The 16,209-nt window shown below is 40.3% G+C and overlaps 1 protein-coding gene across 3 annotated transcripts in view; it reads left to right on the top strand.

Moving 5' to 3' along the window:
* Positions 1-16,209, top strand: part of NRK (Nik related kinase) — a 128,885-nt gene that overhangs the window by 63,444 nt on the left and 49,232 nt on the right. For all 3 annotated transcript variants that reach the window (XR_006274465.1, XM_038416767.2, XM_043492931.1), the window contains 8 exons: positions 551-681; positions 3,405-3,459; positions 6,527-6,605; positions 7,776-7,951; positions 10,113-10,185; positions 10,623-10,830; positions 11,742-11,906; positions 13,462-13,626. Coding sequence is in view for 2 of the 3 variants with exons in the window: in XM_038416767.2 (XP_038272695.1) it covers positions 551-681; positions 3,405-3,459; positions 6,527-6,605; positions 7,776-7,951; positions 10,113-10,185; positions 10,623-10,830; positions 11,742-11,906; positions 13,462-13,626 (1,052 nt within the window). In the remaining variant the exon portion in view is untranslated. The remainder of the gene's footprint in view (positions 1-550; positions 682-3,404; positions 3,460-6,526; positions 6,606-7,775; positions 7,952-10,112; positions 10,186-10,622; positions 10,831-11,741; positions 11,907-13,461; positions 13,627-16,209) is intronic.

The raw sequence follows: 16,209 nt of genomic DNA on the forward strand, positions 1-16,209 counted from the left end.
ATAGGAGTGCAACAAAAAAAAGGTCTGAGAAACCATTCAGAACAAAGCAATCCATTTCCTCGCTAATGTGTTGACCCTATCCAACGTTAACCACCAGCCGTAATACTAGAAATCTCCCAGTCACACCCGAACACTTATTTGTAGGTTTTCGTTTTAGATTAAAATATCATTTGAAAATCTTTACCCATACCCCAAAGTAGTGCTTAATCCAAGTATATATTATATATTCCATAGTATCCTATTATAAAGCACTTTGAGACCAATGAAAAGCACTTTGTAAGTTAGGTATTTTTATTTATCATAGGAGTACATCCCTACAGTAGCCATTCTGCCAAGCTTAGCATGGATCATGTTAATTTTAAATTTTCCTTTTGGACTGTCTGGTATAAATAGCTAGGCTCCACTGGAAACTCTGTATTATAAGAGCTCAAACCTGCTGTGCATTGCAACCTTAGAGTTTGCTTTCCAAGCAGAGGTAATAACGTATCAAACATTTTGTCCTATGACTTCAGCACTTGGCTCATTACTTTACGCTTGCTTAACTCTGCAGTGGATTTTGGGGTAAGCGCTCAACTGGATAGGACGATTGGGAGAAGAAATACATTCATCGGAACTCCCTATTGGATGGCGCCCGAGGTCATAGCTTGCGAGGAGAACCAAGACTCAACATACGATTACAGAGTGAGTGTTGTTAGGAATTTAGAATCAATAGTAAAGTAAACAAGTTTTTGCTATTGACATCTTTTCAAGTAGTTAACCGAAAGAATTGAAAAAAGGCGTCGCCCTCCCTTAAAACCACAGTAATGCAAAGAGCTGTATTTTTAATATGTGGTTTGTGACCAAAAAAAAAAGAGAAAATAAATTCATATTGAAACTTTGTGAACCGTTAACATACAAAATGAAATACAAATATGTTTAGAATGAAACGTACGAAAGTATCGCTTATTCTCTGAAAACAAGACCCAATATCTGGAGATAGCTAGGGTGAAAAGGCCTGAAAAGGGTGGTTTAGGAGCAGTGTGTCGTTAACACAGCTTCTTTCCTCTGTGATAGACAATTATTTTCCCTTATGCTTATTGCACAGTCCTCGGGGTAATTTTACAATAATATCACATGTATAATTATTAGCTTAGAACAACAAAAAAGATCCAGAAAAGATCACTAACCATTCACCACAGTCATGCTCTCAGGAGGAAAAAGTCTATACGACTATATGTGTCTTGTCCTTATGACTATATCCGGACTGTTTTCTTGGTGAGACACTCTCTCAACTCATTCATGGCACTGTACAACCATGAACCAAATATCCTCCTCACTGACCCCAAAGAGAGAGAGTATGTGTTACTCTTCCGAGGCCGTCTGGACACACTGCAATTTGGATACCATATAATGGCTATCAAAAAATTCTCTGGCTGTCCCCCTTACTATTATAATATGCTGATTTGGCTCTAAAGAGGCACATGATACTGTTTGTCAGCCTCTGGTTGAATTGCTTGCACCACTGTCATCATTTACATATCTGCACATACCACATAGGACAATTTCCAAAGAATGCTTTCTGAATGACTGCTCTCTCCAAGTCCTTGTGTTGGGTTGGTTGCCTTCTTTTGTGTATCTTGTCCTTATAACAACTTTGTAACACAAGGATCATCAAAATTACATCTGTTATTCCAGCTGTGGCATATTCAGAGCTCATATTATTACCTCTATTTTCTACTGAGTCAAAGGGCATGATTCTGATTTATACTGCTTTGCCACTGTTGAAAAATGGTCTTTCACCCATTTAAAGGCATCTTAACATAAGAGAAAATCAGGTACAAAGACTATTCTTTGCCTTTTGTTCATACTTTATAAACCTTATGCCAAAGACTCAAGAAGTTTATCCGTTAGCTCCCATCTGTACCCCCAGTTTTATTCCTATTTAGCGCATTTTCTAGTGATGACTGAAGGGTATCCCCAGTTTGTGTGGTTTCCCTGTGTTGAATAACTTATGCCCACATTGCTGTAGCTCCAGTCAGATTCCACAGACTATAGTCCAAAGCTGATCAGCCGGGGGTTTCCAAAGTGCTGATTCAGAGACAGTGTTGTTATTCAGAAGCCTGGACTGGGGCAAGTATTTATAAACATTGCTGATATGCTGAGTGAAAAGCAGGAAGCTGTTCTGCTGTGCCCATGACTTCTCATGGGTCCTGCTTTTAAAAAATAAAAAAAATCCCTCCAAAAAATGCAGTTCTTCTTATCTCACTAGCCTGGTTTCTCCGTACACCCCTAAGCATCAGTCCAAGGTTATCTGAAGCTTGCGTGCATGTCCCATCATCATCAGAGTCTAACTGTAGTACAGTGGGTGGCCCATTTGTTTATCACTTTTTCTGAAAGACCTCCCTTTTCTTGCTTTCAGTCATTAGTTAAATGACACAACCTGATCCTAAACCCTCTCCAGCTCCCACTGAAATCCAGGGTCCTCCTCAGGATCAGGACCACAGACTGCAATGCAAGCTGTTTCCAGCCTTGTAAAGCGCTGTGGGTTGGCTTGGCACTGTATACATTGTGAAGGTGTCATCTTAGGGCCAGGTCAGACATAAGTAGCTGTTTATTAAGGACTTTTGTGTCAAGTCTCCAAGGATTTGCCATCTGCCAGTATTTTGTCTGATTTTCTGAGTAACAAAAAGTGCTATGAGATTTCAGGGTATCCCTTTTCTTTTACATAATAATCATAGAGATCTCCCATAAGTTTATTTGGATAAATATATCTGCCTAGGTGCATATGTCCACAAAAAGAGAGAAGTGTTGCACACCACTAAGCAAGTGGAAGCCTGGTTACATTCTTAAAGTCAATAGTATTACTCCTGATTTACACCTTTGTGATCAGAATCTGGCCATTTGGGTTTCTGATGCCATATAATATTCATAGAGGAGACTCCAGTCTGACCTAACTGAACTAAGTTAATATATCTATATAAATCTGAATACATAGTTCTGCTTTTTTCCCACTGGCTAGTAACTTGTCCATGGATTGAAATACTTTCCATGGGCCTGACTGCCATCTCCCTTCAACCAGTGTAGGAAAGCAGTGGGGTCTCATCTGTACACCTCCTCTGTAACAGAGGAGAGAATCTGGGCCATGGCTTCAAATGGGCCTTTCTATATTCTGGAACTTTTGTTTTAAAGATGAAAGGTCTATTTCAGGGCTGGCTATTTCAATGATGAATCAGCTGTTCCAAGTTGCTTGGGAAATGGAAAGCTGGCCATTAGCACATTTCCAACAGGCTCAGCTGGGAACGGGCGGGAGCAGAATGGATGTCGCTCACAAGAAAAGACCCTTCCATGGAACTCTAGGCAAGCGTTATGGTTTTTTTAACCCTACATACTACAAGTTATATTATTCACGGTTTCTTTTCCTACAGAGTGACTTGTGGTCTCTGGGAATCACAGCTATAGAAATGGCAGAAGGAGCTCCTCGTAAGTGATTGGATATAGTTCTTTGTTAAATAGTTAGCCTAAATTTCATGGACACGTTCTGTCCTGCTAGGTTAGTTTATCTCATGCTTGTCTAGGGCGTGTTCAGCTCTGACTGCCTCTTTTCAAATAATTCGTTATTTGACTCTTTTCCTATCTGTGCTCCTTTGCTCACTCTTTTTTCTTTTGATTCTCTCCTTCTGTTTCTTCACTCCTTGCCTGCCTTTGAGAAGATAGGGAAGCCATGTGTTGTCTTCTAGAGCTGAGGTTAGTAGTGTCACTTCATTGATCATTATATGTGGATATAGATGAGCAAGAGCGATTAAAGCTTCAGTGTAAATGTGGGACAGTTTCAGTTCTGGGGCTTCTCCAGAGAAAAGCATCCCTTGAAAATGATCCCCCTTCCTGTTGTGGCACGAATCTTCACCCTGTAATTCCAGATGGATTATTCCTCCAGGAGATTGGAACAGTGTCAAGAAAGAGCTATTCACCTTCACAATATGTCAGTGGGCTAATCTACCTCTTTGGCCTTCCCATCAAGGAAACCAGTTCTCCACTGCGCTGCACCCCATGCAGTCATGCAGAGTGAAAATGCTACTGAGGCGAAACACGATCAAATCTGAATGGGAGCGTTTCACTCCCGCTTTGCACTGTTGTAAGTGGCTGTACGAGGTGCAGCGTAATGGAGAATGGGGCCCCCTAGAGAAAGAAAATTGGTCTGAATTAATGCATTGCTCACTCCTGAGTTTCACAATGATTACATCAATTCCCCCCTCAAAGCAATTTTGGAGATCTGTGGAGTGAGACCCCTCCCCACACAGAACAGCAAAAATACTTCAGCCACACTTCAGTCACAGTCCTGATTTGCTTCTGTCATCTCCCCTCTCCTGCAATTTTCTTGCTCCTCCAGACACTCTCCTACAGCCACATGGCACCACAATTCTGTCAACATGCTTCTGGCCTTAAATTTTCTTTTTCTTTTTCTTTTCAGTATTATCTATCAAAGTCAGATACTCCTGATATAAGATACAAGTGCAGAATGTAATTTAGATACAGGGTCCTGGTTATCTAGCATTGCGGCAGCCTATTATCCTTGTGCAATAGGGTAGGTTTGTGCCTAAGAGCACAAGGCATGTGGGATGTTCCGCAGCATAATGGTGTGAAGACACAATAGGGGTGTTTGGTAATCCTGAACCTGCTGGAGGGGATCCTATTTATAGCCTAGGACCTGGCCCATGCTAGAGGGCATCTGGGATGTGTTTATCAACCAGTCAAGATACAAGTCAGGACAAATTGAGTTCTAAAGCATTTTCACCAATCATGCTCCAGGCTAGCTAGAGCTTAGTTTTGAGGCACAAGTCTTAGAGGATATTTTTTTATGTAACAAACATTCTTGCTTCACACCATATTTCAGTTGTATTTATTTATTGTATTTTCACACTGGCTAATGCTAGTAGGCAAATTTTAGGGATGATGCAATAGTGTATTTATTATTTCTATTGAGATAGCACCTAGAAGGTACACCGAGGTAGCACCCAGGTGTAGACCAGACTCCGTTGTGTTAGGTGCTGTACAAACACACAACAGTCCCTGCCCCAAAGATCTTCCGATCCAAGTATGAGACAAGAGACAATAGGTGGATACAGACAAACAGATGTCAGAACACCAGGAAACAATGAGACAATGGAGCCTGATTCTTCTCGCTCACCTGTTCCGCACTAGTGTGGTTCCATTGCCTTTAATAGGCTACATCTACATTACGAGCTAGGGTTGTCTTTCCCCCACTCATGTATCCATACACACATTAGCTCTCCTCAAGCTAGCGGGAGTGTCAATAGCAGTGCAGCTGCAGTAGCATGGTTAGCGGCAGCTGAGGTATGGCTTAGTCATGCCAGCTATGTACCCACCCGCTACTGGCTGGTTTGTACTTGGCATGGCTAAGCCATGCTGCTGCTGCTGCCCATCCCCTGCTATTTATGTTCTCCCTGGCTCTGCAAGAGCGAGCGTGAGTAAGTGTCCACGAGCAGGGGAATCGCACCTCCAACTTGTAGAGCAGATGTAGCCATAGAGTTACTTCTGATTTACACCCAGGTCACTGAGATTATCAGGCCTGATAGTCCCCATCCATGTCATTCAGCCTGCAGTAGCATTTTGGAGGGGCAACCGTCCATCAACATTTCTACTCCACACCCAGCAAACGTGACACGTTGGGAATGGTCAGTGAAATGTAGGGGGTGGACTTTCTGGGTCAGGACAGTATTTACTTTTTAGTGTTGTTTTCAGCGTTGACTTTCTACAACAAAACCAGGAGTGGGTGTAGATAGAAAAAAAACAGTGTATCAAACACAGTGATGGAATCTGTTTAGAAAACACTGATTGGTCTAATAAGTGGGCACAGAGTCCTTAAATACAGTGTAGCCAAAACATGTTCTTCGCCATATGTCCAGCTCCAGTGGAGCAACGTACCAGTTCCCATTCCAGGTTTTTCTATTCCTTCTTTTTCCCTTATGCCACGTGCTTTAGAACGAGGAGTTTTGTTAACATCGAGCTTATTGTTTATCTCAGCTGTAAACCAGGCATATTAAAATAGATCAACATTTTGATCCAGAGTTTGACTTTCACATGTAGGTGTAAATGTCCTTTCATTGCTATGAAAATGTTCTTGTTTTATAATCCAGTCAAGCATTCTTTAGCCTTTATTTTGAACAGAGATATAGAGCCTTAAAAGTCTGAAGGGCTGCATTGATCATTTCAATGGAGTCCTTCCTTTTACTGAATCCTTGCATCTCAGCTATAGCAATGTGCAATCCGGCCCACTCAGAGCTCTTCTGTGCTGCAAAGCTTTTCCTCCTCGGGGCAGTGAATTCCACTGAATAGCATTGAACTCCTATGAAGGACCCGTCGTCCATTCTTTAGAACAGGAGGAATTTTAAAGGGCTGCTACTTCTCATATCAGAAAGAGCTATTCCATGCCCCCACATCACCCTCGGTATGTCAAAGAGATCAAAGGACAGGGGAAACCCGGCACTGCTTTAGTGTACTTTTTAATAGCTTGTGTTTTCCTTTGCAGCCCTGTGTGATATGCATCCCATGAGAGCTCTCTTTCTCATTCCACGAAACCCTCCCCCAAAACTGAAATCCAGAAAATGGTAAAGATATTTTTAAAATATATTTTAGCAGCCTCAGGCTTCTGTGGGTTTTTGATGCCTGAAGCTCAGATACTGTGATCTTATCAACTCTTACAAATGAGATCTTGTCTATGCTGGTATTTCTGCTACTGTTATAATCCCCTCTGCTGCTGATAGGTTTCAGAGTAGCAGCCGTGTTAGTCTGTATCCGCAAAAAGAAAAGGAGGACTTGTGGCACCTTAGAGACTAACAAATTTATTTGAGCATAAGCTTTTGTGAGCTACAGCTCACTTCATCGGATACTGAATGCATCCGATGAAGTGAGCTGTAGCTCACGAAAGCTTACGCTCAAATAAATTTGTTAGTCTCTAAGGTGTCACAAGTCCTCCTTTTCTTTCTGCTACTGATGTGAGTTCCAAGTATAAACACAATTCCTGTTTGTGAAGCATGATCTGCACTGGGGCAGATTACCCCAATTTGAAACCCTGCTACGCTGCCCCAGTACAAATTGCACTGCCTTGGTGTAAACTGTGCCTACACTAGGAACTTGCACTGGTGGATGAAATTCCAATGTAGACATGGCTTACGTGAGGTTGCTTTGTTCAGTATTTATCAGGAGACCTCCAAGGAAAACCCAATGTGCTGCAGGCAGTAGTGTTGGTAGGCCAGAAGGTGGCACTGTATCCAGATACATCAGGAATGAACACATTCCCTAGCATGAATTTAGGGAGAATTGTGTTTGTCTTTCAGATGAGACATAAAATTGTGGTCTTTGCCATGTATGGTCATTATGGACTTTTTGTAAGTGTAGTGGTGATAGTCTTATTATTATAGTAAAAAATCCAATTTAGGTAATTACTACCAATTAAATTTCCCCTACTATTTCAACTGGGCACAGGAGGTGAAATTCTGCCCTTGGTTACATTGGTTTAAATTCAACGTAATGTCACAGTGAGCAGAATTTGTCCTAGAATTCTTCCTTGCTCTGTGTCCTAAACTTTCATGTAGTGATGTGATATACTGATAAAACTCCTGCTGTATTTCACCCCAGAGGAGGCTGTGCTTTAGTGCTGGCCAAAGCAAATTTTGCAAATACAGTGTCTTGGGATCCTGCAGGGTAAAATGTGCTATGTAAATTTAAGCGGAATTTTATTTTCCTCTGATTTTGGTTGTTGTTTTTTTTCCCGGCAGGTCCAAGAAATTTCTTAATTTTGTTGAAAGTTGCCTAGTTAAAAATTACTTGCATCGTCCATCCACTGAAACTTTGCTTAAACATTCCTTTATCCGAGACATGCAGAATGAACGGCAAGTGCGCATCATGCTGAAAGACCACCTGGACAGGACTAGGAAGAAAAAGGGAGAGAAAGGTAAGGTTAAAAATAATGCAAACATAGGCCCTCATCCTGCACAGAGCCTTACAAAAGGCAGTGGAGCTTTGTACAGACACAGTGAAATTCTGGCCCCACTGAAGACAATGAGAGTCTTGCAAGTTGCAAGTGACTACAGTGATGGCAGGATTTCACCCACAGTGTGTGTCTGCATGGAGCTGATTGCAGGGGACCTGAGGATGGAATCTTAAGAAGGGTTCAGCACTTGTAGCTGGGCCCAGATTTTCAAGAGAAATCAGCTCCCAAGAAACCACCTGGATAAATGTCCAGATTTTCAAAGGAGTTCAATGCATTAAGCACTGAGTTCTTTTGAAAATCAGGATGTAAATGTCTCTATAAGAGCTGCCAGGAGCTGAGCTCTTTTGAAAATCTGGGCCCCAAGTGACTAAATCACACAGAAGAGATCAATAAATCCATTTCCTTGTTTTACTCCTACCTAGGCTTTCAACCTACTGATTTGTTCAAAAACAAGAATCTGAGTTTGTAACAACTAAAACAAACTCTAACTTTGTTCTCCAAAGCAAAATTTAGAAAAGAATCTGTTTTGGACTAAATGATTGATTTTTGAATAAATGACCATATATTACATGATATCAGCCATGCAGCATAGAAAGTGAGAGCCACGGAGCCACTCAACATCTCCACCTCTCTTTCTTCATCTGTATATTTTATACCTCACAAGGGCTTTGTGAAGATTAGTTGAATATTAGAGCCTGATTGTAAAGTGTAATGAAGATTTAAAGTACTGTATAAAGTCTAAGTATTGGTTTGACACAATGAGATTTTTTTCAGAGTAGCAGCCGTGTTAGTCTGTATTCGCAAAAAGAAAAGGAGTACTTGTGGCACCTTAGAGACTAACAAATTTATTAGAGCATAAGCTTTCGTGAGCTACAGCTCACTTCATCGGATGCATTCCGATGAAGTGAGCTGTAGCTCACGAAAGCTTATGCTCTAATAAATTTGTTAATCTCTAATGAGATTTTTGTATCTGAAATGAAACTACTGCTGCAAGGTGTAATTTACGTACTGAAATAATAATAATACTACATTCTATAGCAACTGTCATCTGCGGATCTCAAAGCATTTTGAACAGTAGCAAACATGAGTAGGAAAACAACTTATTAAAAGGTTACACATTTGACACTTGTGCAAAAGCTAATGGTAATAATTAAATAAATGATAGAAAATTACATGGGGGCGGAATTCCTACTGTTAGTCAAAGCTCACCTGAAGGTGAGCAATGTTGTAGAATTACTATTCATTATACACTTCAGTGACTTTAAAAAAAAGTTTCAGACACCCACTTTCACATTGTGCCCAGCTGGAAATAAAGATGCTAATCATGTTTGGATGAAATTAAAACTTCAAAGATCTGCCTTCATGATAAAAGTTGGAAAGAACTTCAGAGTTACAACTTTGCTTCTTTATGAGCTGTTTATACTAACGCTCAAATTAACCAGTTAACAAGGTGTTTCTCTTTTGTACTTAATTAGTTTTATTAATTTTCATATGAATTTAGGTCTGGATTGACTGAAGGCCTCTGTTCATCCACAAAACAGGCATAGCATGGCAGGCAATGGCAGGGCAAGCTCCCTAACACCCTCCCACCAATGTACCTCAAATCCCACCCTTCTGCAGATATTGCCACCGTTTTTTGGCTTCTTCTGATTGGTTACAATGTGGACGCCTGCTTACTGAAAAGTAGACTAGATCCATGAAACCCATTTCATGTAGACCACTCAATGGGAACAACCTTTTAGACTGCGATTTTCAAAGGGCTCTAAAGGAGTTAGTTTCCCAACTCTGATTGATTTTCCCAGATCACCTGAGCTGGGTTTGAATGAGTGACCTAACGTTGAAAACCATCCATAATCTCCTGAACCATCTACTCCTTCCATAAGGGTTCCATTAATGACTAGCTGAAGATGTCTCTTTCTTTTCCTTCTTCTATTACACTTTTAAGACTCTTCAAATCTGATACATAAAGGGCCCTGATCCAAAGTCCATTGAAGTCAAAACAAGCCTCTCATTGGTTTCAGTGGGTTCTGAATCGGACCCTATAGTCATTTGCTGTGATTTTGTAGAACCATTACTTAGGTTAGATACTCCTTATCTGGGTTTGTATTGTTTTCTTTTTTAGACGAAACGGAGTATGAGTATACTGGAAGTGAGGAAGAAGATGATGAACTGGATGAAGATGAAGGAGAACCAAGGTTAATTTTATTAGCTGTGTGTAATATTGGACTAACCAAAGCATTTTCATCAAAGGCACCTCTCCTCAGCTAAATGGGTTTTCTTACCATATTCTAACCCCCTAATGCTCTGTGGTACCTGGTTAGCCATAACTGATTTGTAGCTGTTGCATCTAAATGTTGAGTGTAAGGTATCTGCAATATGTTGTTTTCATAATTCCCCAGCAATGGGGAGGGAATGTCACAAACAAAGAAGCAGATAATCAGCTTCAGCCTGGATTTTTTAGTGTAGTAAATACTGAAGCATGACCAGCCTACAGAGAATGATTCAGTGGAGATTTATTCAAACATTTACATTTGTTAGCACAGGCAGCATGCCATTTCCCAGCAACATTTTGTACTTGCTCTGCAGCTTTAACGTTATGGTGAGTCTTATAGAAACTTCTCTTTTGTTTCAGTTCCATAGTTAATATCCCTGGTGAATCAACGCTCCGTCGTGAATTTCTGAGGCTGCAGCAGGAGAATAAAAATCGGTCTGACCCTCATCGACAGCAGCAGTTCCAGCAGCAGCAGCTAAAGGACCAGGAGAAATACAAAAAGCAGCTGCAGGCAGAGCGGCAGAAACGAATCGAGCAAGAAAAAGAGCGGAGGAAGAGGCTGGAGGATGTAGGAAATGGCTTGTATTTGTAATCCACGTATATCAATCAGTGACCAACAAAATTATGCCAATTTCAAGAATAGGTTTTAAAAGAAAAAGAGGCCTTGTTAAATTCTTGTCACCAGCTGGTTTGGAATCTTTAACCCTGGTAGAATTTTGTGGCTTCTGACCACTGAGATTAATTAGTTTTTTGAAAAGGTTCTACCCACTTCCTGCTAACTCCCTGCCCATGTGGTCTGGGAAGTCGATGTGTAACCACACTTACCTCAGTGTGGTTGGACCCCAGGAATGGGTAGGCAAAACAGAGGTGGAATTCTTATTCCCTTGCCCTTGTGCATAGTCCAAGTTCAAGTCTACACTTGTGAGTCCAAACTACACTGGTACCTGTGATAGGATTGCACTCTGCTTTTGTGGTGCTACATTGCAGTGGCTAAATCAGAGTCATGTCTTTTCATGGCCTCTGAAGCCATTATAGGACAGTTAAGATGATGCTTTTGAAACACCAATCTGCTCCAACAAAATCTAGGCACTCCAGATAACTCTTCCCTATCAAAATGCCATGTACTGAAATAAGGAATTCTACGATTGAGGCTTGTTTGACCCATCAGCAATGGTTAAATCCTGGTCCCATTACTATCAATGGCAAAACTGCCATTGACTTCAGTGTGGCCAGGATATAATCCCAGAAGCTTTATAGTTATTTTAATAGCAAACACAACCATCCACTTCTGTTGGGTCATACTAGAATACATAACACCACTGATTATACTCCAGGAATAGGGTTTTTTGACCTTCTGTGTTGAGAATGTCTCATAATTATGAATAAAAAGTGTATAGCTAATTGCATCTTTTACTAATAATCTTTAAGCAAAGAAGTAAAATTTAAAATGAACAATGCTATTCCCTGGCACTTATTCAGCATCAGAAGAGAGAAGAAGAGCTCCGGAAGCAGCAAGAATGTGAGCAGAGATGGCCAGAAATTAAGGCAGTTCAGCGCAGAAATGAAAAGTGTGAAGATGACAAGAGATTTGTTGACGAGGAAATGTGCAAAGTGGACGGACAGAGGAAATCAGAAAGGAAGCAGGTATAACTCTAGGACTTACCGATGCAATTCACAGCTCCTTGTTTCTGTGGCTGAAGTCTAAGTTAATTAATGGAGTCTCGTTCTTATAAGTCGGGGACCATATAGAGGGGCTTTTTTCATTTATTTACTGGTTCTTTTCCTCACCTTAACAGCCCATGGCAACTCTGCCCCACTCTGCTTGTGTTGTATTGAGTCATCTCCATTCCTCCAGCAATGCTAGATTTCTTCTCCCCTAAGTTTTGCACTTATTTCCATGCTGCTCCTTAACATATAGAACTTCCTTACACAACTGGTCTGTAAAACCACAACCCTCTTCTCCTTCAGCTCACGCCTTCAGGCCTACTTTGCCACGGTGCATGTTGAAAATTACTAAGAATGGCCCCATAGAGACTGTGCACTGGCCTGGAATGACTCGAGCACAGCACCCTCCTACCCCCAGCTCCCACGTACCTTTCATGCTGGGGAAGGTCAAGAGAGGGTGGTATACATCTGAGGACCGCTCTACATAAAAGGATGTACCTGCCCCCACTGTGAAAGCTTTCCAGCTTCTGTGTGAGCAGTGCCAATCTGGCCATTTCTTTATCTGCATTTCCTGTTGATTTAGACTGGATTATATTTCACAGTAAAGTCAGAACATTTGAAAATCTTAACGCGTATAGTAGGGTACTGTCAGAAAGCATCAGATCTGGGATATTTCTTCTGTTCCTTGAAAGTAAAGTAGAAAGTGATGATTACGTAAAACAGTCAAAGGGTGGAAATGGAATACAATGCAGATCCATCTGATCCCTCTGAGCACAACGTACATGAGATGGACTTGGGGCATCTGTCTTCTGTTTCCTATTTCATCTTGTCCTCCTGGAAAAGGTCCAGGAAACACCTCCCCACACACTTTCTGAATAAGTTAGTGAACTTGTATACCCAAGAAACCATATGATGTATGGTACACAATTAAAATTAAAATAATCCAAGTCAATTACTTTTGACTTGATTGAAAAATATAGTAATCCTGTATGCTTCCCACAAACATCAGCCCATCTTTAAAGTAAATCCCCAGCTCCTTTATTTTCCTTTTGAATATAACCAACCCCACTTTCTCCCTCACAAAATGAAGTTGAAATGGAAATATTTTCACCACCTAGATCTTGTAACAGATGCAAAGTCTAGCATTTTGGCCACAGTGTTTTCACTGTGTTTTACCAGGTGAATTGCTTATATGGAATTGGAAACATGGAACCCTTCCAAACTATAATGTTCAATAAAGCCACTGGCTTTTGGAAAAGTCATAAGAGTATTAGAAAGGCACCAATGAAAAATATTAAGAGAACACTTCGGAGCTGGCAAAGGGGCTTTTTTGTTATTATTTTAGGCTATACTTCTTTTAAATGCAAATTCAGGAAGTTTTGGTTCACAAGAGCCAAGATTCTAGCCATTTTCAAAGGGGACATAAGAGAGTTGGGTACCCGACTCCTACTGAAATACAGCTCATATGAGCCCCTTTAAGAATTCCAATAGGAATGTTTAAAAAGTGAAAATGTTAATATCGACTTGTTTTTAGAAAAAGATGGAAGAAGTGCAACACAATAAGAAGTTACATCGGACTCTTCCCAAAGATCAGACCCAACTGCTGTCTCTTCAGCACGACCACAAGCAAAAGAAGAAAGAGCTTCCAAAGAGCTCGAGTTCAGCATCACAGCCTCCGCCAAGCAGTACAAGCAAAGAGGTACCCACATAACAGATTGTTACAGTTACATTTTGTGATGTGCAGGTAACTCAGATGAGGAGAATTGACTGGTCTTTTGGATAAACCTTAACCCAAATCTGGGCAAAGGTGTGTATCTTCCCAGGCACTATGTATCGCAGTGAAGCCTAATTGGCTACCACCTCTCCATAGAGTACAGGTTTTGTCTCCATTACTTCAACTCCAAATCAAAGTGGATTTGATGAAGGAGAGAAAAAAAGTGAGATCCTTCCACACAGTCAGTTTGGCCACATTCTGCAACGGCATGTAACCAATCTACTTTCTCTCTCTGTCATGTCCTTGCCTTCCAACTAGGGATGAACGAAACTTGTGGCGTATGAGATTTGGTGAACCTCTGAGACTGATTTTAGGTTTGCAAAACTAGTTCGTGTTTCAGAGTAGCAGCCGTGTTAGTCTGTATCCACAAAAAGAAAAGGGGTACTTGTAGCAAGTACATGAAGAAGATGTTCATGCATCCGATGAAGTGAGCTGTAGCTCATGAAAGCTTATGCTCAAATCAATTTGTTAGTCTCTAAGGTGCCACAAGTCCTCCTTTTCTTTTTGCGAAAACTAGTTCAGATTCACAAACTTTTTTTCCTCTGTAATTTAAACCCAAGCACAGGTCTCTAGATTCCTGTTGCCCATGAACAAGCAATGTGACATCCTTTGCCACTCACTGTACTTAAAGATCTTTAGTTAGTTATTTGCAGTGTTGTAGACATGTTGATCCCAGAATATTAGAGACACAACGTGGGTGAGGTAATGTCTTTTATTGGGCCTACTTCTGTTAGAGAGACAAGCTTTCGAGCTACACAGAGCTCTTCCAGACCTGAAAAAGAGGTGTGTAGCTCAAAATCTTGTCTATTTCACCAACAGAAGTGGACCCAAAAAAGATAGTACCCTCTACCACTTTGTCTCTTTACCTAATAAGTTAAGATTTGATGGATAACGCATGACCATGTAGTCAGTGACTTACTTTAGACAGTGCTTCAGTTCTTTTTGCTGATTCAATCATTTTGCCCACAAAATGGATTCGTTATATGTGTATCCTACTGACTCTTTGTATCATGTCATCTTGTCATGGAGCCAAAGCTCCTTTGCTTCCCTTATTATATATATAATATCCCATAATTTTTAGCCCCTTTTCTCTTTTTTAAACTTCCCAGCTAGGAGCTCAATCTGACAGCCAGTGGAACTACCACGTGATTAAAGTTAAGCATGTACTGAAGTGCTTTGCTGGATTGGGAGCAGTTTGCTAGCATCTTGCAGAATCATGCCCCACACGTTTACTGTGTATGTGTAAAGTATGGAGCATGAACAGTCTGGGTTATATTTCTAGTAAAGCACCTTCCAAAATACCTGAGTAAAGGCTTTGTGAAAAAACTGTGTGTGTGTGTGTGTGTGTGAGAGAGAGAGAGAGAGAGAGAGAGAGAGAGAGAGTGTGTGCAAGGAAAGCAGAATGCTGATAAGCATACTTTGCTTCAGTATCTAAACGAGTGAATTCTGACGTTATCAGTGTATGAGCTTTAGATTGAGATCTGCAGATGTTCACTAGATGGAATTTCCTCTGTTGATAATAAATTAAATGAACTATTTTGCTAGACTTTTGAAATGATACATTTTAATACTGCAACAAAACCAAGCAATGATATGAAATCAGTTTAGGGAAACAAAATGCCTAAGCGTGTAATTACAGTAGCTGTTTGTGAAAACAGAAGAATGCATAATTCTGTTTGAAGTGCAACTTAGCTATCAAAAACAAATGTCTCCTCTCCAAGAGGTTTATTGCATTAAGTAAGTAAATAAATAATTTAGTGACATCTGAATTAGCTTTTTTGGAAGTCAATGTTTGTTTTGGAAACCTAGCCAAGGCTGTGTCAGCAGGTTGGGCCCACAGAGAGAGAAGCAAGCTATTTACTAAATATGTACGTACAAGAGTCAATGAAAATGTTGTGTTTCTGCTAAACTTTCTTGGGGGTGGGGAAAGAAATGCATCTCTGTTGAGCCTATTTCACTTTCTTTTTGCGACAGCCAAGGGGAAAATCTACAGCAAAATGTCAACTCAAATATTCATCTGGTTTTGGCATATATTCCATAAATGACCTCTTTGTACTTGAATAAAATGTATTGTAGAATTTAGTTCATATGGTTCCTGTTAAATTTTAAGCTAAATATTGAATCCTGACATTATCAGTTGTGCGTAGCTGGATTCATCTGGAAATATGCGGCACTGAAGAAAAAAGATAAGGGAAATCAGATAAATATGCAATTTCTTCACCAGTACTAATTTTCTCTTGTGTTCACTGTACCATACTGCAGCCATTTATTTATCTATTTTTGACAATAGATTATATTTAATCACATGTTTACATCACTATTTTTCTGAAAACGTGTTGGAAAAGAATTACAGGATCTCCTAGCTAAATAAAAATCAGTGCCACTGATCAGTGGCAAAATATTTTTTTTTGTCAAATTTTGGAAAAAAGCCAGTTGCTTTTCAGTTCAACTTTTGTATGTCATCTTTTAAAAAAATTCAAAATGTTTTGACCCTCTCTAAAAATTAGG

The sequence above is a fragment of the Dermochelys coriacea genome, chromosome 9 (assembly GCF_009764565.3).
Source record: "Dermochelys coriacea isolate rDerCor1 chromosome 9, rDerCor1.pri.v4, whole genome shotgun sequence".
Lineage (NCBI taxonomy): Eukaryota > Metazoa > Chordata > Testudines > Dermochelyidae > Dermochelys > Dermochelys coriacea.